Here is a 22,693-nt window from a genome sequence, read left to right as displayed (position 1 = left end):
GTTATAGGAGTAGGATGTTATAGGGCCAGGTGTTATAGGAGTAGGATGTTATAGGGTCAGGTGTTATAGGAGTAGGATGTTATAGGGCCAGGTGTTATAAGAATAGGATGTTATAGGGTCAGGTGTTATAGCAGTAGGATGTTATAGGGTCAGGTGTTATAGCAGTAGGATGTTATAGCAGTAGGATGTTATAGGGTCAGGTGTTATAGGAGTAGGATGTTATAGGGCCAGGTGTTATAGGAGTAGGATGTTATAGGGTCAGGTGTTATAGCAGTAGGATGTTATAGCAGTAGGATGTTATAGGGTCAGGTGTTATAGCAGTAGGATGTTATAGGGCCTGGTGTTATAGCAGTAGGATGTTATAGCAGTAGGATGTTATAGCAGTAGGATGTTATAGGGCCTGGTGTTATAGCAGTAAGATGTTATAGGGCCTGGTGTTATAGCAGTAGGATGTTATAGCAGTAGGATGTTATAGCAGTAGGATGTTATAGGGTCAGGTGTTATAGCAGTAGGATGTTATAGCAGTAGGATGTTATAGGGTCAGGTGTTATAGCAGTAGGATGTTATAGCAGTAGGATGTTATAGGGTCAGGTGTTATAGCAGTAGGATGTTATAGGGCCAGGTGTTATAGCAGTAGGATGTTATAGGGTCAGGTGTTATAGGAGTAGGATGTTATAGGGTCAGGTGTAATATAGCAGTAGGATGTTATAGCAGTAGGATGTTATAGCAGTAGGATGTTATAGGGCCAGGTGTTATAGGAGTAGGATGTTATAGGGTCAGGTGTTATAGCAGTAGGATGTTATAGGGCCAGGTGTTATAGCAGTAGGATGTTATAGCAGTAGGATGTTATAGGGCCAGATGTTATAGCAGTAGGATGTTATAGGGCCAGGTGTTATAGCAGTAGGATGTTATAGGGCCAGGTGTTATAGGAGTAGGATGTTATAGCAGTAGGATGTTATAGCAGAAGGATGTTATAGCAGTAGGATGTTATAGGGTCAGGGGTTATAGTAGTAGGATTTATAGCAGTAGGATGGTATAGCAGTAGGATGTTATAGGGTCAGGTGTTATAGCAGTAGGATGTTATAGGGTCAGGTGTTATAGCAGTAGGATGTTATAGTAGTAGGATGTTATAGGGTCAGGTGTTATAGCAGTAGGATGTTATAGGGCCAGGTGTTATAGGAGTAGGATGTTATAGGGCCAGGTGTTATAGGAGTAGGATGTTATAGGGCCAGGTGTAATAGGAGTAGGATGTTATAGGGTCAGGTGTTATAGCAGTAGGATGTTATAGGGTCAGGTGTTATAGGAGTAGGATGTTATAGGGTCAGGTGTTATAGCAGTAGGATGTTATAGGGTCAGGTGTTATAGGAGTAGGATGTTATAGCAGTAGGATGTTATAGCAGTAGGATGTTATAGGGTCAGGTGTTATAGCAGTAGGATGTTATAGGGTCAGGTGTTATAGCAGTAGGATGTTAAAGCAGTAGGATGTTATAGGGTCAGGTGTTATAGCAGTAGGATGTTATAGGGTCAGGTGTTATAGCAGTAGGATGTTATAGCAGTAGGATGTTATAGGGCCAGGTGTTATAGGAGTAGGATGTTATAGGGCCAGGTATTATAGCAGTAGGATGTTATAGGGTCAGGTGTTACAGCAGTAGGATGTTATAGCAGTAGGATGTTATAGGGCCAGGTGTTATAGGAGTAGTATGTTATAGGGCCAGGTGTTATAGCAGTAGGATGTTATAGCAGTATGATGTTATAGCAGTAAGATGTTATAGGATCAGGTGTTATAGCAGTAGGATGTTATAGGGTCAGGTGTTATAGGAGTAGGATGTTATAGCAGTAGGATGTTATAGGGCCAGGTGTTATAGGAGTAGGATGTTATAGGGCCAGGTGTTACAGCAGTAGGATGTTATAGGGTCAGGTGTTATAGCAGTAGGATGTTATAGGGCCAGGTGTTATAGGAGTAGGATGTTATAGCAGTAGGATGTTATAGCAGTAGGATATTATAGCAGTAGGATGTTATAGCAGTAGGATGTTATAGGGTCAGGGGTTATAGCAGTAGGATGTTATAGCAGTAGGATGGTATAGCAGTAGGATGTTATAGGGTCAGGTGTTATAGCAGTAGGATGTTATAGCAGTAGGATGTTATAGGGTCAGGTGTTATAGCAGTAGGATGTTATAGGGTCAGGTGTTATAGCAGTAGGATGTTATAGCAGTAGGATGTTATAGGGCCAGGTGTTATAGGAGTAGGATGTTATAGGGCCAGGTATTATAGCAGTAGGATGTTATAGGGTCAGGTGTTATAGCAGTAGGATGTTATAGCAGTAGGATGTTATAGGGCCAGGTGTTATAGGAGTAGGATGTTATAGGGCCAGGTGTTATAGCAGTAGGATGTTATAGCAGTAGGATGTTATAGGATCAGGTGTTATAGCAGTAGGATGTTATAGGGTCAGGTGTTATAGGAGTAGGATGTTATAGCAGTAGGATGTTATAGGGCCAGGTGTTATAGGAGTAGGATGTTATAGGGCCAGGTGTTATAGCAGTAGGATGTTATAGGGTCAGGTGTTATAGCAGTAGGATGTTATAGGGTCAGGTGTTATAGCAGTAGGATGTTATAGCAGTAGGATGTTATAGGGTCAGGTGTTATAGCAGTAGGATGTTATAGGGCCAGGTGTTATAGGAGTAGGATGTTATAGGGCCAGGTGTTATAGGAGTAGGATGTTATAGGGCCAGGTGTAATAGGAGTAGGATGTTATAGGGTCAGGTGTTATAGCAATAGGATGTTATAGGGTCAGGTGTTATAGGAGTAGGATGTTATAGGGTCCGGTGTTATAGCAGTAGGTTGTTATAGGGTCAGGTGTTATAGGAGTAGGATGTTATAGCAGTAGGATGTTATAGCAGTAGGATGTTATAGGGTCAGGTGTTATAGCAGTAGGATGTTATAGGGTCAGGTGTTATAGCAGTAGGATGTTAAAGCAGTAGGATGTTATAGGGTCAGGTGTTATAGCAGTAGGATGTTATAGGGTCAGGTGTTATAGCAGTAGGATGTTATAGCAGTAGGATGTTATAGGGCCAGGTGTTATAGGAGTAGGATGTTATAGGGCCAGGTATTATAGCAGTAGGATGTTATAGGGTCAGGTGTTATAGCAGTAGGATGTTATAGCAGTAGGATGTTATAGGGCCAGGTGTTATAGGAGTAGTATGTTATAGGGCCAGGTGTTATAGCAGTAGGATGTTATAGCAGTAGGATGTTACAGCAGTAGGATGTTATAGGATCAGGTGTTATAGCAGTAGGATGTTATAGGGTCAGGTGTTATAGGAGTAGGATGTTATAGCAGTGGGATGTTATAGGGCCAGGTGTTATAGGAGTAGGATGTTATAGGGCCAGGTGTTATAGCAGTAGGATGTTATAGGGTCAGGTGTTATAGCAGTAGGATGTTATAGGGCCAGGTGTTATAGCAGTAGTATGTTATAGGGCCAGGTGTTATAGCAGTAGGATGTTATAGCAGTAGGATGTTATAGCAGTAGGATGTTATAGGATCAGGTGTTATAGCAGTAGGATGTTATAGGGTCAGGTGTTATAGGAGTAGGATGTTATAGCAGTAGGATGTTATAGGGTCAGGTGTTATAGCAGTAGGATGTTATAGGGCCAGGTGTAATAGGAGTAGGATGTTATAGCAGTAGGATGTTATAGGGCCAGGTGTTATAGGAGTAGGATGTTATAAGGCCAGGTATTATAGCAGTAGGATGTTATAGGGTCAGGTGTTATAGCAGTAGGAGATTATAGCAGTAGGATGTTATAGGGCCAGGTGTTATAGGAGTAGTATGTTATAGGGCCAGGTGTTATAGCAGTAGGATGTTATAGCAGTAGGATGTTATAGGATCAGGTGTTATAGCAGTAGGATGTTATAGGGTCAGGTGTTATAGGAGTAGGATGTTATAGCAGTAGGATGTTATAGGGCCAGGTGTTACAGCAGTAGGATGTTATAGGGTCAGGTGTTATAGCAGTAGGATGTTATAGGGCCAGGTGTTATAGGAGTAGGATGTTATAGCAGTAGGATGTTATAGCAGTAGGATGTTATAGCAGTAGGATGTTATAGGGTCAGGGGTTATAGCAGTAGGATGTTATAGCAGTAGGATGGTATAGCAGTAGGATGTTATAGGGTCAGGTGTTATAGCAGTAGGATGTTATAGGGTCAGGTGTTATAGCAGTAGGATGTTATAGCAGTAGGATGTTATAGGGTCAGGTGTTATAGCAGTAGGATGTTATAGGGCCAGGTGTTATAGGAGTAGGATGTTATAGGGCCAGGTGTTATAGGAGTAGGATGTTACAGGGCCAGGTGTAATAGGAGTAGGATGTTATAGGGTCAGGTGTTATAGCAATAGGATGTTATAGGGTCAGGTGTTATAGGAGTAGGATGTTATAGGGTCAGGTGTTATAGCAGTAGGATGTTATAGGGTCGGGTGTTATAGGAGTAGGATGTTATAGCAGTAAGATGTTATAGCAGTAGGATGTTATAGGGTCAGGTGTTATAGCAGTAGGATGTTATAGGGTCAGGTGTTATAGCAGTAGGATGTTAAAGCAGTAGGATGTTATAGGGTCAGGTGTTATAGCAGTAGGATGTTATAGGGTCAGGTGTTATAGCAGTAGGATGTTATAGCAGTAGGATGTTATAGGGCCAGGTGTTATAGGAGTAGGATGTTATAGGGCCAGGTATTATAGCAGTAGGATGTTATAGGGTCAGGTGTTATAGCAGTAGGATGTTATAGCAGTAGAATGTTATAGGGCCAGGTGTTATAGGAGTAGTATGTTATAGGGCCAGGTGTTATAGCAGTAGGATGTTATAGCAGTAGGATGTTATAGCAGTAGGATGTTATAGGATCAGGTGTTATAGCAGTAGGATGTTATAGGGTCAGGTGTTATAGGAGTAGGATGTTATAGCAGTAGGATGTTATAGGGCCAGGTGTTATAGGAGTAGGATGTTATAGGGCCAGGTGTTATAGCAGTAGGATGTTATAGGGTCAGGTGTTATAGCAGTAGGATGTTATAGGGCCAGGTGTTATAGCAGTAGTATGTTATAGGGCCAGGTGTTATAGCAGTAGGATGTTATAGCAGTAGGATGTTATAGCAGTAGGATGTTATAGGATCAGGTGTTATAGCAGTAGGATGTTATAGGGTCAGGTGTTATAGGAGTAGGATGTTATAGCAGTAGGATGTTATAGGGTCAGGTGTTATAGCAGTAGGATGTTATAGGGCCAGGTGTTATAGGAGTAGGATGTTATAGCAGTAGGATGTTATAGGGTCAGGTGTTATAGCAGTAGGATGTTATAGCAGTAGGATGTTATAGGGCCAGGTGTTATAGCAGTAGGATGTTATAGGGCCAGGTGTTATAGCAGTAGGATGTTATAGGGTCAGGTGTTATAGCAGTAGGATGTTATAGCAGTAGGATGTTATAGGGCAGGTGTTATAGCAGTAGGATGTTATAGCAGTAGGATGTTATAGGGTCAGGTGTTATAGCAGTAGGATGTTATAGGGTCAGGTGTTATAGGAGTAGGATGTTATAGCAGTAGGATGTTATAGGGTCAGGTGTTATAGGAGTAGGATGTTATAGGGTCAGGTGTTATAGCAGTAGGATGTTATAGGGTCAGGTGTTATAGGAGTAGGATGTTATAGGGTCAGGTGTTATAGCAGTAGGATGTTATAGCAGTAGGATGTTATAGGGCCAGGTGTTATAGCAGTAGGATGTTATAGCAGTAGGATGTTATAGGGTCAGGTGTTATAGCAGTAGGATGTTATAGGGTCAGGTGTTATAGGAGTAGGATGTTATAGCAGTAGGATGTTATAGGGTCAGGTGTTATAGGAGTAGGATGTTATAGGGTCAGGTGTTATAGGAGTAGGATGTTATAGGGTCAGGTGTTATAGGAGTAGGATGTTATAGGGTCAGGTGTTATAGCAGTAGGATGGTATAGCAGTAGGATGTTATAGGGTCAGGTGTTATAGGAGTAGGATGTTATAGGGCCAGGTGTTATAGGAGTAGGATGTTATAGCAGTAGGATGTTATAGGGTCAGGTGTTATATGAGTAGGATGTGATAGGGCCAGTTGTTATAGCAGTAGGATGTTATAGGGCCAGGTGTTATAGGAGTAGGATGTTATAGCAGTAGGATGTTATAGGGTCAGGTGTTATAGGAGTAGGATGTTATAGCAGTAGGATGTTATAGGGCCAGGTGTTATAGCAGTAGGATGTTATAGCAGGTGTTATAGGAATAAGTTTTACAGCAAAAGGTATTCATTTATGGGCTGTGTTCGAAAAAGTATTCTTTATCAGGAGCTGAATGAAAGTACGAGATGGAGTTACATGATGGAGATAGATAGAAACACAGACACCTGTTCTAATTAGACATGCAGCACTACTTATAGCATTGCCAGAACCCTAACAATTCAGTCTGTCATCAAGAAACTCTTATTCTGTATGTGATCGACACAGGCCATCACAGAGCTGAGAATCTACAGCAACCCAAACTTCTGAATCTAGTAAACAGATTATGTTGCTGGGAGACTACTACATAAACAGGCCATCTTTTGTGTGGTAGTATTTGGTGTGAATTTCCCCCCTATGTTCCTATAGCGATGTGAAAGGAATGTGTTAATTATTTCTTTATACATATGGCACAACCATTTGAGCCTGGTTAGTGTTTGTGCACACAGGATTCAAAGACACTTATAAACAGGGACTGTATAAATCAACAACATGGTATCACGTCACTATAGAAAGACACACAGATTGTATAAACATACAAACATACATACATGTACTGTAGTAGTACATAGACATCATTACAATGACTTCATCATTTTCTCCTCGTCTTTTCTTTGCGTATACACTTGTATATTGTACACATTAGGATACAGTTGGTGAGAAGGGTTTAGACAAATAGGTAGATAGAGTAACGGAACTGCACTTTTTTTCTTTACAGAAAAAAAAAATTCAACATTCAATTATAATTGTTAGAGTTTTTTTTGTGTGATTATTACAGTCTAAACAATATGCCTTTACCTAGTGAAAAAGCTTATCAGACCTAAAAAAAAAGATACGAATAATTTACTCATAACCTGTGATTATTTAAATGTTTATTTTCGTTTTTCGAATATATCAGTCTTCAATGTCATCTAGCCATGTACGTTATATGAAAAATATGAGAATTTCTGACAATAAAACTTCACAGGGTTTGGTCTTTGGAAAGTGTATCCCAAAATGACATCAATGTCTTCATAAAAACTATTTGTTGCCAGCCTATTCCTACTGAAATCAACAAGACTGGACCACTTCCTTATTTCTGGACAATTTCCTTAGTTAGTGGGGACGAAATAAATGATCATGTTTTTTCAGTATCTTTGGACTTGATATTAATGATTAAAACACTACCAATGAAATTGTCTCTCAGGATAACATGGAATTTATGAAGGAATTGATTAACTATTAAATAAATAAAACGTTTAAATTACATTTAACATTGCTTACTATTTCATAATAGCCTCCAAAATAATTTGTTAAACGAGTACCTTGTGTAAAACAGACATGTGGTATGGGAGGTGGGTAGTGAAATGAGGACATACGTAGTATCGGCTTCCTTCACTGTAATGCAGTGCTCATGTTTGATTGTCTTTGGACTGCACTAATCACCAACTGTTAAATATGATGCTGACTAAATCATTTTCATAGAACTGTGCGTATTTTTCTTCTTCTCTACACTGAATGTGAATCTTTTCAGTGTTTAATGTTGAATGTGAATCTTGTGCATTCTATGGATAATTTGAGTGTATAATGTTGAATGTGAATCTTGTGTATTCTATGGATAATTTGAGTGTATAATGTTGAATGTGAATCTTGTGCATTCTATGGATAATTTGAGTGTATAATGTTGAATGTGAATCTTGTGTATTCTATGGATAATTTGAGTGTATAATGTTAAATGTGAATCTTGTGCATTCTATGGATAATTTGAGTGTATAATGTTGAATGTGAATCTTGTGTATTCTATGGATAATTTGAGTGTATAATGTTGACGGGGTGATTTTTGTTTATAATGCAACATTAAGCAAAAATGGTTTCTCTCACAAAATGCAGTCTGCCAGGCGGATAATCTCTTATATTTAATCTGAGAAAATGAGAGATGTTTTATATTAGTCAGGAATTTAAAGGGAAATCAAATATTCCACTTGCCTTAGTTGTTTCATAGCATAAGAAGGCATTGGATCAGCTCTATTCATACAGTCAGACTAACATTAAATACATACGTCATAATGTGGCATGTTTGCATCCTTTTAAGACAAACAGCATATTACAAAGTTAAATGATATCATCAAATGACTTCAATGAGACCCTCATTAACAGTTCCCCTGGTGGAGGAAGTTCTATAAAGGCAAAGTCTAAACTAACTAAACTGCTGATCTCAAAAAGACCTAGAATAGAATATCCACTTCCCATACAGTTACAGTAGCTTATTTACTATAAAAATAGAAAAAGCCAGTGAAAAAAGAAAAGAAAAGCGCTCCTTCTCCAGATACATGTTGGCAGTGCTTTTCAACCACATGAGCGGGAATGCACATCGAAGTGTCCATTAGTACGGTGTATTGAATCCTGCTCTCTAATGTATGGCTGGACAGAAACTCCATACCCCAGTTAATACCAATGGCCAACCAATCCAAATGCATCTACCTGGTGCGGTGGATCTATATAGCAATGTTGGAATGTTAGATAAGTGGAGAAAAAAAGAAAACATAAACTTAGTCGGTGGTTGAGAGACCGACGAAAAGCTGTGGGTAGATATATAACCACATTGTGTCTAGTCAGAGTAAGAAAACAACAAATACTTCTGTAAAGGCAGTGAATGGCCGTTTGGCAAGAACCCCTTCTACCCCCCTGCCCCTCCCCAGTCCCAGATCTCTCCTCCCCCTCCCCCTGGCTGGACCGAACCATGTGTTGTTGTTGTTATCGATGTGTTCATTACTTCTTGAACATGTCCTTTAGAGGTCCAGGGAGGAACTTGAGGACGGTGTCCAGAATGCTCTCCTCATCCTCATCTTCCTCGTCTCCGCACCCGGCTGGGATGGCCTTCTTGGCGCGCGTCAGAGACCCCTCACAGGCCTGCTCCATGGCTGCCTTCTCCTCCGCCTCCTTCTCTTCCTTCTTCTTCAAGCCATACTGCATGGATAAAGGGCGCAGAGATAACAATATATGAGGATGTCACTTTCAAAGGAGTAACACCCCCACACTCCCCTCTTGAGATCAAATGGTTTTCCACAAGGTTTGATTCTTGCACTTACAATGCCATCAAAAAGTATTCACACCCCTTGACTTTTTCCACATTTTGTTATGTTACAGGTTGTTATTAAATATTGTTAAATATTGTTATTTTACTGCTGCTGTTTAATTATTAGTTATTTTTATTTTCTATTTTTTAGTTAGCAATTCTTTTACTTCTTAAAGCATTGTTGTTTAATGGCTTGTAATTAAGCATTTCACTGTAAGATCTACACCTGTTGTAAATTTGCCGCATGTGACAAATAAAATATGATTTGATTTGATACAGCCTGAATTTAAAATGGATCAAATGTAGATGTTTTTCTCTCACTGACCTACACACAATAGCCATAATGTCAAAGTGAAATTATGTTTTTAGATTTTCTTTTAACAAATTATTTTAAAATGATAAACTGAAATGTCTTGAGTCAATAAGTATTTAACCCTTTTGCTATGGCAGCCTAAATAAGTCCAGGAGTAAAAATATGCTTAAAAAAAACACAATAAGTTGCATGGACTCATTCTATGCAATATTAGTGTTTAACATCATTTCTGAATTACCACCTCACCTCTGTACCCCACACACACAGTTATCTGTACAGTCCCTCAGTCGACCAGTGAATTTCAAACACAGATTCAACCACAAAGACCAGGGAGGTTTTCCAATGCCTTGCAAAGAAGGGCACCTATTGGTAGATGGGTAATGTGGCGGATGAATCAGAATTAGTTGGGTAACATAGATAATTAAGATGTCTTATCTGCATAATATGCTTATGTGATATACTTGTTATTAGAATGTATCCCCTTGGACTCCAGTTACCTGGGGCCCAGAGAGGGGAGAGGTCTGACTTGTCTTTCACATGTCTCTGGTGCTATGCAGAATATCAGAAAGGGAAGAGGACAGGAGGGAACATTGTGTCTTTACCTATTCTAAACCATGTGAAGGGATGGCGTGATTAATGGGGAACCAATTACTGGTTTCCACAATGTCCGTGCGCCAGTCACTCCCTCCTTTGGCCTTGGGGGATGTGTGTGTTAGTGTCTGGAGTTGACAATTGATTTATGCCATTGGTCGAGTTGGTGTTTTTGTGCTAGGAGTACCAGGAACGAGATCGGAACCTTGTCTTAGGGACCAAACTGAACGATAATTTATAGCGAATGCTATCTGTCTACGGGATACTCCTTTCTCATTTAAAAAGTTTCACCTTGTGACCCATTCTATATATCTGTTGATCGTCATGTAGGTTGAAAGGGGTGTATCTTGGCTATAAAATACCTTTGTACTTTTGTCTTGCCACTCTCAACGGATCATTAGAAATGGTGAATCGTTGACAAGTCATTGCTCTTGCAAAGCTCTCATTATTAAAGATTTAGTTTAAGTATAACTCTGACTTGTGTGATAAGTTTGTCTCTCCTCATTTGATAATAAAGAAATGAACCACCACAGTAAACATTTTAGAAAGCAGCCATTGAATATCCCTTTGAGAATGGTGAAGTTATTAATTACACTTAAAGTCACTACAAAGATACAGGCGTCCTTCCTAACTCAGTTGCTGGAGAGCAATGAAACCGCTCAGGGATTTAACCATGAGGCCAATTTAAAACAGTTACAGAGTTTAATGGTTGTGATAGGAGAATACTGAGGATGGATCAACAACATTGTAGTTACTCCCCAATACTAAATTGACAGAGTGAAAAGAAGAAAGCCTGTACAGAATACAAATATTCCAAAACATGCATCCTGTTTGCAACAAGGCACTACTGCAAAAAAATGTGTAAGAGTAATTAACTTTTTGTCCTGAATACAACGTTTTATGTTTGGGGCAATACAAAACATTACTGAGTACCACTCTCCATATTTTCAAGCAAGGTGGTGGCTGCATCATGTTATGGGTATGCTTGTAATCGACAAGGAATGGGGACTTCTTCAGGATAAAAAATAAACGGAATGGAGCTAAGCACAGGCAAAATCCTAGAGGAAAACCTAGTTCAGTCTGCTTTCCACCAGACACTGGGAAATTAATTTGCCTTTCAGCAGGACAATAACTTAAAACACAAGTTCAAATACACACTGGAGTTGCTTACCAAGAAGAGTGTCGGAGCTACAGCTTGGACTTAAATCTACTTGAAAATCTATGGCAAGACCTGAAAATGGTTGTCTAGCAACAACCAATTTGACAGAGCTTGAAGAATTTTGAAAATAACAAACGGGCAAATATTTGTTTTTTAGGGGGGGGGGGGGGGGGGGGGGGGGAGTACATTGAATGTAAAATCGTTTGTGGACTGCTGAATTGCTCACCTTGTCCCTGATGGACTGTCGTACTACTTCCCTTTCTGCCTCCATTTTCCGGTGCTTATCCTTCCTCTCCTCCTCCTGTTGTCGCAGAGCCTCCTGTCTCTCCTCCTCTTCCTCCTTCTTCTTCTTCACGACCTCTGGATCCTTCTCCTCCTCTCCTCCTAACATTTTCCCCATGTCTTTAGTGGCCCCTGGAGGAAGCAGTCACACACACAGAGCCTGAAGTCCTTCAGTTAAAATACAATACAATGCACTTCAATTTGTCCATCTGCTACCAACCCAAATCCTACAGCCACAACCTGCCACCTGTCTCACTGGTCTAACTGACATACTGTATCAGCAACCTGTCTCACTGGTCTAACTGATATACTGTATTTGCAGCCCAACCTGTCTCACTGGTCTAACTGATATACTGTATCAGCAACCTGTCTCACTGGTCTAACTGACATACTGTATCAGCAACCTGTCTCACTGGTCTAACTGACATACTGTATCAGCAACCTGTCTCACTGGTCTAACTGATATACTGTATCAGCAACCTGTCTCACTGGTCTAACTGACATACTGTATCAGCAGCCCAACCTGTCTCACTGGTCTAACTGACATACTGTATCAGCAACCTGTCTCACTGTTCTAACTGATGTACTGTATCAGCAACCTGTCTCACTGGTCTAACTGATATACTGTATCAGCAGCCTGTCTCACTGGTCTAACTGACATACTGTATCAGCAACCTGTCTCACTGGTCTAACTGATATACTGTATCAGCAACCTGTCTCACTGGTCTAACTGACATACTGTATCAGCAACCTGTCTAACTGGTCTAACTGATATACTGTATCAGCAATCTGTCTCACTGGTCTAACTGATATACTGTATCAGCAGCCTGTCTCACTGGTCTAACTGACATACTGTATCAGCAATCTGTCTCACTGGTCTAACTGATATACTGTATCAGCAGCCTGTCTCACTGGTCTAACTGACATACTGTATCAGCAACCTGTCTCACTGGTCTAACTGATATACTGTATCAGCAACCTGTCTCACTGGTCTAACTGATATACTGTATTAGCAACCTGTCTCACTGGTCCAACTGACATACTGTATCAGCAACCTGTCTCACTGGTCTAACTGACATACTGTATCAGCAACCTGTCTCACTAGTCCAACTGACATACTGTATCAGCAACCTGTCTCACTGGTCTAACTGATATAATGTATCTGCAACCTGTCTCACTGGTCTAACTGATATACTGTATCAGCAACCTGTCTCACTGGTCTAACTGATATACTGTATCAGCAACCTGTCTCACTGGTCTAACTGACATACTGTATCAGCAGTCCAACTCTTGGTCTGTAAAGGTCCAGTAGAGTACAGTAGAGTAAGGATGAAATATAGAGACATTCCCAAATCCAATAATATAAAGTTGCTAGGTATAAAATAATGGTGTATAGACTTCAGTTGTAAAACTAGTGTGTGCACCAGTCAGTCCAGTTTAAAAGGGCAGTGTCGTCTTGTGATCAGTAATGACTGAAATGTCCTGACTCGTAGCACGTGGCAGCTCCCTAGTGACTATAACACAACGATTTCTCACAGCGTATCAATGTTGTTGTTGTTACCAGAGTCAGATCAATAATAAACACGGCATCACCTGAGTGACTATGAATTATGTATATAACAGCAGAGTTAAAACTTTATCCTGAAATTGATCTGCTGCTCTGAAACAGGAAGAGGCTGGCCGCAGGCCAAGTTACTGCTCTGACACAGGATGAATCTGGCCGCAGGCCAAGTTACTGCTCTGAAACAGGAAAAGGCTGGCCGCAGGCCAAGTTACTGCTCTGACACAGGAAGTTACTGGCCACTAGGAGCCAATAGATCCCCCTGGAGCTCCTGGAGATCAGGGTTAAAGGTCACTCTGGAGCCCCTGGAGAGCAGGGTTAAAGGTCACTCTGGAGCACCTGGAGAGCAGGGTTAAAGGTCACTCTGGAGCCCCTGGGAGCAGGATTAAAGATCACTCTGGAGCACCTGGAGAGCAGGGTTAAAGGTCACTCTGGAGCCCCTGGGGAGCAGGGTTAAAGGTCACTCTGCGCACTGTTAGCACTCCACTGCTTTCAAACCTCTACCCGCCCACCGATTATGGCTCTACTACCCCATGATAACAAATGTAAACAACTGTCACGTCTACTCCCTCTCCCCCTCTCTGGCGCTCGTTGTCACCAGTTTTCTTATTATTACACACACCTGTCACTATCGTTACGTGCACCTGTGCCTCATGACACTCACCTGGACTCCATCACCTTCCTGATGACCTGCCCTATATCTGTCACTCTCCGTGGTTCTTTCCTCAGGTGTTATTGGTTCTGCTTCTGTTTCATGTTTGTACGCTTTTCCTGTTTCTTGTTTTGTTCCATGTTCATTTATTTCTTAAATTATTCACTCCCTGAACTTGCTTCCTGACTCCCAGCGTACACGGTACAGAATAACGCCTCACCCAAGGGAAGCATCAGGGAGTGTTTTTTGTTTTTTGTTAGTGTAGGTGACGTCAGGTCCGGGTGTCGCTACCGTAGCAACCGGGGATGCCTCAGCTGGCTCGTCAGGCTTCCATGCCTCAGCCGGCTCGTCAGGCTTCCATGCCTCAGCCGGCTCGTCAGGCTTCCATGCCTCAGCCGGCCCGTCAGGCTCCCGCGCCTCAGCCGGCCCGTCAGGCTCCCGCGCCTCAGCCGGCCCGTCAGGCTCCCGCGCCTCAGCCGGCCCGTCAGGCTCCCGCGCCTCAGCCGGCCCGTCAGGCTCCCGCGCCTCAGCCGGCCCGTCAGGCTCCCGCGCCTCAGCCGGCCCTGTCAGGCTCCCGCGCCTCAGCCGGCTCTATAGGTTGAGGTTTGCAATGTTCTGAATGTTGCATCCGAATGGAATTATTATTCATGTCTTTGATACTGCTTAGGTCACATATACTGCATGATCATCTCTCCAAGTAAAGGTCTTGAGCTTGATTTAATGAAGAGTGGTGAATTCCCTTCTTAGCACGCAAAATGGTACTTCCAAGTGTCAAGAATGAGATATTAATTAATCAATTAGGCCTATGCTAATTCAGTTAAGGTCCATTTATGTCTTTAAAGTAAAAAGAGAGGGTGGTCATAGTGAGATTCCCATAAACTGTGGCAATGAATGCAATGTGTATTGTATACAGTATAAACAAAGATGTTGTTCCATCCTTCTTAAAGGCCCAGTGCAGTCAAAAATGTGATTTTCCTGTGTTTTATATATATTTCCACACTATAAGGTTGGAATGATATTGTGAAAATTATGATAATGCCCTTTTAGTGTAAGAGCTGCTTGAAAAAAACGCCTGAAATTTCTGCCTTTTTTGGTGGGATGAAGTTTTGGCCTGCCTGGTGACATCACCAGTTGGTAAATTAGTTAATAGACCAATCAGAAAGGGAGTTCCAAACTTCTCTACCAATAACAGCTAGTTTTCAGTTTTCCCCTCCTCACTCAGACCACTCCCAGAAAGTCCTATCAAAATGATTCCTTGAGAAATTGCTTTCTGCTAAGAATTTATTTTTGACCATTTTAATTGAAAACAATCACAGTAAGGTTCTTCATTGTTACCCAGAAATGATTTGATATTGAGATTAAAACGGCTGTAATGGGCCTTTAGATAAAAGTGTAGCTGTGGTGCTACGTGGGTATGTCAAATGTACTTTTATTTGAACCTTTAACTAGGCTGAGATGCAGTGCCTTAAACTGCTGCACCACTCGGGAGTCCTAATGTAAACATGTTATAATTAATTAGACTGTCTCTCTTAGCAGTCTCTCTCCACTGGATATCACTGTCATTGTCCTTTGCACATATCTTCCCCATCCAGCTTGTCCTGCAACATTCCATTAGTAGTTGGGTCACCAATTTTCCTTGCACACAAATAATGGATTTTTGGAGCTAATGTGGCCTCCCTTCATACACTCTTTGCTCCTGATGGTAATTCCTTTATTATACCTCAATTGTATAATCTCACAAAGTTTTTGTTTGATATATTCAGAGGATGGTTTGTCCCAGACTGGATGTCACCTCTTATGAATCAGCATAAGTAACCCTTAGACTGCATGGCACACAACGTGTTTTGTCTAGTCTAGTGAGAACCTAGAGGAGAGAGAGAACAGGGAACATGGCCCATCGGCTTCCACAGTCTGCAAGTCGGGAACACTGACGCTGCTGAATAATTTGTTAGGGATGGGGGGGGGGGGGGTTGAAGAATGGAACTCATTTGAATAATGGATGACCCTCATTGGTAAATCATGCTCTCATATGTCAAAAGTAAACTTAAATGTTGGACACTTCGGGATGAACTTTTAAAAATGATCACCAGTATCAAGAAGAGCTCATGAAGATGTATTGTAGCTCGGGGCACCCGCTACAATAGTGCACTTCTTTTGACCAGAGACTTATGAGCCCTGGTCAAAAGAAGTGCACTATGCAGGAAATAGGGTCCCATTTCTGCTGTAGATTACAGTTGATCATGCATGTACAGAGCAGCTTTGTACACTAGCTATCTGGTGTTTTTCTATGATCCAGGAGAAGTAAAATGCCTGAGTTCTAATACTATTACATTTACATTACATTTAAGTCATTTAGCAGACGCTCTTATCCAGAGCAACTTACAAATTGGTGCATTCACCTTATGATATCCAGTGGGACAACCACTTTACAATAGTGCATCTAAATCTTTTAGGGGGGGGGGGGGGGGGGGGTTAGAAGGATTACTTTATCCTATCCTAGGTATTCCTTAAAGAGGTGGGGTTTCAGGTGTCTCCGGAAGGTGGTGATTGACTCCGCTGTCCTGGCGTCGTGAGGGAGCTTGTTCCACCATAGGGGTGCCAGAACAGCGAACAGTTTTGACTGGGCTGAGCGGGAACTGTGCTTCCTCAGAGGTAGGGGGGCCAGCAGGCCAGAGGTGGATGAGCGCAGTGCCCTCGTTTGGGTGTAGGGACTGATCAGAGCCTAAAGGTATGGAGGTGCCGTTCCCCTCACGGCTCCGTAGGCAAGCACCATGGTCTTGTAGCGGATGCGAGCTTCAACTGGAAGCCAGTGGAGAGAGCGGAGGAGCGGGGTGACGTGAGAGAACTTGGGAAGGTTGACCACCAGACGGGCTGCGGCGTTACAGGTATTATAATACTATTACAGGTATTATAATACCATTACATGTATTATAATACCATTACATGTATTATAATACCCTTACAGGTGTTATAATACTATTACAGGTATTATAATACTATTAAAGTAGGTATCTGGACTGTTAGCATCATAGCATAACAAATAACATGAGTGGTGAAGATATAGCATCTGAGTTAGCTGGTTATGACTATGAAGTATTGTGCATCTCAAAAGGCACCCTATTCCCTATAGAGTGTACTACCTTTGACCAGAGCGCCATGGGGCCCTTGTCTGAAGAAGTGCACTATATAGGGATTAGGGTTCCATCTGGGACACCTACAGTGCCCTCAGAAAGTTTTCAGACCTCTTGACTTTTTCCACAGTTTGTTACGTTACAGCCTTATTCTAAAATGTATTAAATAAAAAAAAATGCTCATCAATCTACAAACAATGCCCCATAATGACAAAGCAAAAACAGGTTTTTAAAATGTTCGCAAATGTACAAAAGTATAGGTATTCAGACCCTTTACTAAGTACTTTGTTGAAGCACCTTTCGCAGTGATTACAGCCTTGAGTCTTCTTCGGTATGACGCTATAAGCATGGCACCTGCATTTGGGGAGTTTCTCCTATTCTTCTCTGCAGATCCTCTCAAACTCTGTCAAGTTGGATGTGGAGCGTCGCTGCACAGCTATTTTCAAGTCTCTCCAGAGATGTTAGATCGGGTTCAAGCTGGCTGGGCCACTCAAGGACATTCATGGACTTGTCCCGAAGCCACTCCTGTGATGTCTTGGTTGTGTGCTTAGGGTCGTTGTCCTGTTGGAAGGTGAACCTTCGCCCCAGTCTGAGCGGTCCTGAGCGCTCTAGAGCAGGTTTTCATCAAGGATCTCTCTGTACTTTGCTCCATTCATCTTTTCCCTCGATCCTGGCTAGTCTCCCAGTCCCTGCCGCTGAAAAACATCCCCACAGCATGATGCTGCCACCACCATGCTTCACCGTAGCAATGGTGCCAGGTTTCATCCAGACGTGACACTTGGCATTCAGGCCAAAGAGTTCAATCTCGGTTTCATCAGACCAGAGAATCTTGTTTCTCATTGTCTGAGAGTCTTTAGGTGCCTTTTGGCAAACTCCAAGCGGGCTGTCATGTTCCTTTAGCTGAGGAGTGGCTTCTGTCTGGCCACTCTACCATAAAGGCCTGATTGGTGGAGTGCTGCAGTGATGGGAGAACCTTCCAGAAGGACAACCACAGAGGAACTCTGGAGCTCTGTCAGAGTGACCATCAGGTTCTTGGTCACCTCCTGGACCAAGGCCCTTCTTCCCCAATTGCTCAGTTTGGCCGGGAGGCCAGCTCTAGGAATAGTCTTGGTGGTTCATAACTTCTTCCATTTAAGAATGGTGGAGGGCACGGAGTTATTGGGGACCTTCAATGCTGCAGACATTTTTTGGTACCCTTCCCCAGATCTGTGCCTCGACACAATCCTGTCTCTAAGCTCTACGGACAATTCCTTCAACCTCATGGCTTGGTTTTTGCTCTGACATGCATTGTCAACTGTGGGACCTTATATAGACAGGTGTGTGCCTTTCCAAATCATGTCCAATCGATTGAATTTACCACAGGTGGACTCCAATCAAGTAGTAGAAACATCTCGAGGATGATCAATAGAAACAGGATGCACCTGAGCTCGATTTCGAGTCTCATAGCAAAGGGTCTGAATAATTTATTTATTTGAAGACACATATTGATGCCATAAGTCAATGGTGTCACCAATGATTTTAGAAGGCGAGATAATGATGATTTAAAGGTTTTCACCTCCAGAGGTGGTCAGGAAGATCTGATCACAATCAGATCATAATGCATCTTTTAATCATCTACACCTGTCTGAAAATGTGGCCACAATCAGAATGTGGACGAGTTCAGGACAAAGGATGCATGTTAGAACCAGGTATAAACAGGGCTTTAGTCTTCGCTCCATGTTTTGACCTGCTGTAGTTACTGCTCGGCTGTCTGTCTGTCTGTCTGTCTGTCTGTCTGTCTGTCTGTCTGTCTGTCTGTCTGTCTGTCTGTCTGTCTGTCTGTCTGTCTGTCTGTCTGTCTGTCTGTCTGTCTGCCTGCGCCTGCCTGCCTGCCTGCCTGCCTGCGTGCCTGTGTCTGTGTCTGTGCCTGTGTCTGTGTCTGTGTCTGTGTCTGTCTGGAGACTGATTGAAACAGGCACGTAAATAGCACTCCCTGCTAATCTATTGTGATCAGTCAGAGAGCCTGATGAACCGATATCTAATTAACTATGCAGTGATGCAAAGCAATCCCAGGCCAGAGGCTAGGATCCAGACGGAGATCTGTGTGAGATGCTGGAAGCACGTAACACATCACATCCAGCTTATAGCCAATGATATCAGTCTAAGCTAAATGTGATAGAGAAGTGGAAAAATAGGACTTTATGTTAATACGCAGAATATTTTGACATTTTGAGATCTTGGGGACTAGAAGGTTCTATTTGCAAAATGATGATTCTGAGATAATTGGCTTTAAATTTCCAAACTCTATTTAAAAAAATATATATAACCTTTATTTAACTAGGCAAGTCAGTTAAGAACAAATTCTTATTTACAATAACGGCCTACACTGGCCAAACCCGGATGACGCTGGGCCAGTTGACGCACCGCCCTATGGGACTCCCAATCACGGCCGGTTGTGATACAGCCTGGATTCGAACCAGGGTGTCTGTAGTGACGCCTTTAGCAGTGAGACGCAGTGTCTTAGACCGCTGCGCCACTCGGGAGCCCATTGGTTTGAATGGTGTCAGCAATTTTTATATTGTATTCTTTTGAACTTAACAACATGAATTAAGGTATTTAGAGTACTATATACTGTAGGTAGAGAACATTGAACAGAAAATGGTTATGTCAATAACTACATTTTGACAAAAATGTAGATAGGTACTATAAGGTTCTAACTCTCCATTTAGAATATTTTCAAGTCTTATCTGAAGAAAGTCCCCTGGCCCCCCATTCCCCCAGACCTCCAGCCCCCAGCACAACGCCAGCCCCCCAGTCCCCAGCTGTAGCCTCAGGCCCCCATCAATCCCTCATTCCCAGCCCAATGAAATTACATTCTGCACCCAGGCCAGACCAACCAAATGAAAGGTCACCGCATGGCCACAGCCTCTTCCAGAAAGGCAATTTGCTCCAAGGCTGTCAGAGGAGAGGGGGATTAGCATTGGCAGGCGAGGTATCCTTTTAATTTTACTACCCATAGTCATTCCACCGATTAATCCAAATCAGGATGTTGATTTAACAATGCATTGACCTTTAGACAGAGTTCATCCACAGTGACAAGTTAATCTACATACCATATAGATATAAATGATGGAGCTGTATCTATAGGTTGAGTTGACTATAGATATAAACGATGGAGTATCTGAGTCTATAGGTTGAGTTGACTATAGATATAAACGATGGAGTATCTGAGTCTATAGGTTGAGTTGACTATAGATATAAACGATGGAGTATCTGAGTCTATAGGTTGAGTTGACTATAGATATAAACGATGGAGTATCTGAGTCTATAGGTTGAGTTGACTATAGATATAAACGATGGAGTATCTGAGTCTATAGGTTGAGTTGACTATAGATATAAACGATGGAGTATCTGAGTCTATAGGTTGAGTTGACTATAGATATAAACGATGGAGTATCTGAGTCTATAGGTTGAGTTGACTATAGATATAAACGATGGAGTATCTGAGTCTATAGGTTGAGTTGACTATAGATATAAACGATGGAGTATCTGAGTCTATAGGTTGAGTTGACTATAGATATAAACGATGGAGTATCTGAGTCTATAGGTTGAGTTGACTATAGATATAAACGATGGAGTATCTGAGTCTATAGGTTGAGTTGACTATAGATATAAACGATGGAGTATCTGAGTCTATAGGTTGAGTTGACTACTGCTTCCATCTGAGACCTAAAACCAGAAACCGGTCATAAATTGTGAGCGTTTAATTCCTCGATAGTGATCATAGCTTTACATTACAGTATATTGTCTACAATAAGTTTACCAGGCAGCTTGTTTGACTTGTTTATAGTTTAGCAGTTCTTCCAAATTCAGTTTGCATTTTCTACAGCAATACATTTGTACTTTGATGCAATGATCAAGTTGTCAAGAGGTACGTGCTCCCCTGAGGACAAACATCAGATCGCATGGCGAACAGATGTTCAGTCCATAATATTGACACGTTCATATAGCAGCGTATACAGTACTTACCACCTAAGGCTTGCTTCATCACAAAATTCATGGTTCCTTCTGATACTCTGGTCTTCTACAGACAAACACAACTGTGCATGTAGCCACCCCTTCTTTACCAGATCTCTGTTGCCTTCCTCAGTCTGTGTGAGTGTTTACTTCTTGATCCAAGCTGTGGGGAGAGGAGAGAGAGAGAGAGGAGGGAGGAGAGAGAGAAAGGAAGGAGAAAGGAGAGAGAGAAAGGAAGGAGAAAGGAGAGAGAGAAAGGAAGGAAGGAGAAAGGAGAGTGAGAAAGGAAGGAGAAAGGAAGGAGAAAGGAGAGAGAAAGGAAGGAGAAAGGAGGGAGGAGAGAAAGGAGAGAGAGAAAGGAAGGAGACAGGAGAGAGAGAAAGGAAGGAGAAAGGAGAGAGAGAAAGGAAGGAGAAAGGAAGGAGAAAGGAGAGAGGAAGGAAGGAGAAAGGAGAGAGGAGAGAGAGAGAGAGGAGAGAGAAAGGAAGGAGAAAGGAGAGAGGAGACAAAGGAAGGAGAAAGGAGAGAGGAGAGAGAGAGAGAGAGAGGAGAGAGAAAGGACGGAGAAAGGAGAGAGGAGAGAGAGAGAGAGAGAGAGAGAGAGAGAGAGAGAGGAGAGAGAAAGGAAGGAGAGAGAGAGAGGAGAGAGAAAGGAGGAGAGAGAGAGAGAGAGAGGAGAGAGAAAGGAAGGAGAAAGGAGAGAGGAGAGAGAGAGGAGAGAGAAAGGAAGGAGAAAGGAGAGAGAGAGGAGAGAAAGGAAGGAGAGAGGAGAAAGGAGAGAGGAGAAAGGAGAGAGAGGAGAAAGGAGAGCGAGGAGTGATGAGAGGAGATAGAGATGAGAGAGAGGAGAGGAGAGAAAGGAGAGAGAGGAGAGAAAGGAGAGAGAGGAGAGAAAGGAGAGAGAGGAGAGAGAAAAGAGAGAGGAGAGAGATGAGAGAGCAAGGAGAGAGAGGAGAGATGAGAGGAGAGATGAGAGGAGAGAGAGAGGCGAGAGAGGAGAGATGAGAGGAGAGAGAGAGGAGAGGAGAGATGAGAGGAGATAGATGAGAGAGAAAGGAGATGAGAGAGAAAGGAGATGAGAGAGAAAGGAGAGAGAGACAAGAGAGAGAGGAGATGTAGAGGAGAGAGAAAGAAGAGAGAGGAAAGAGGAGAGGAAAGGAGAGAGGGGAGAGGAGAGAGAAAGGAGAGAGAGAGAGGAGAGAGAGGAGAGAGAAAGAAAAAAGAGAGGAGAGGAAAGGAGAGAGGAGAGGGAGAGGAGAGGGAGGAGAGAGAAAGGAGAGAGAGGAGGGAGAGGAGAGGGAGCAGAGAGAAAGGAGAGAGAGGAGGGAGAAAGGAGAGAGGAGAGGAGAAAGGAGAGAGAAAGGAGAGAGAGAGAGAGAGATGAGAGGGATGAGAGAGAGGAGAGAGATCAAAGAGAGATCAGAGAGAGATGAGAGGAGATATGAGAGGACATATGAGAGGAGAGAGAGGAGAGAGAAAGGAGGAGAGAGAGAGGAGAGAGAAAGGAGAGAGGAGAGAGAGAAAGAGGAGAGAGAGGAGAGAGAGGAAAGAGAGGAGAGGAAAGGAGAGGAGAGAGAGAGAGAAAGGAGAGAGAAGAGAGAGGAAAGAGAGGAGAGGAGGAGGAGGGAGAGAGAGAGAGGAGAGAGAGAGAGAAAGGAGAGAGAAGAGAGAGGAAAGAGAGGAGAGGAGGAGGAGGGA

The 22,693-nt window shown here is 42.4% G+C and overlaps 1 protein-coding gene across 1 annotated transcript in view; it reads right to left on the bottom strand.

Moving 5' to 3' along the window:
- Positions 1 to 5,484: 5,484 nt before the first annotated feature.
- Positions 5,485 to 22,693, bottom strand: part of LOC106612282 (complexin-2) — a 160,035-nt gene continuing 142,826 nt past the window's right edge. The window contains exons 2-4 of the mRNA XM_014213310.3: positions 21,008 to 21,158; positions 11,600 to 11,787; positions 5,485 to 9,201 (exon numbers count right to left, since the gene is read on the bottom strand). Coding sequence (XP_014068785.1) covers positions 9,004 to 9,201; positions 11,600 to 11,787; positions 21,008 to 21,038 — 417 coding nt within the window. The 5' untranslated portion in view covers positions 21,039 to 21,158 and the 3' untranslated portion in view covers positions 5,485 to 9,003. The remainder of the gene's footprint in view (positions 9,202 to 11,599; positions 11,788 to 21,007; positions 21,159 to 22,693) is intronic.

Source organism: Salmo salar, chromosome 09 (genome assembly GCF_965601325.2).
Source record: "Salmo salar chromosome 09, fSalSal1, whole genome shotgun sequence".
Taxonomy (NCBI): Eukaryota; Metazoa; Chordata; class Actinopteri; order Salmoniformes; family Salmonidae; genus Salmo; species Salmo salar.
The sequence above is the reverse complement of the archived record's forward strand: the minus strand, read 5'-3'. Positions and strand labels throughout refer to the sequence as shown.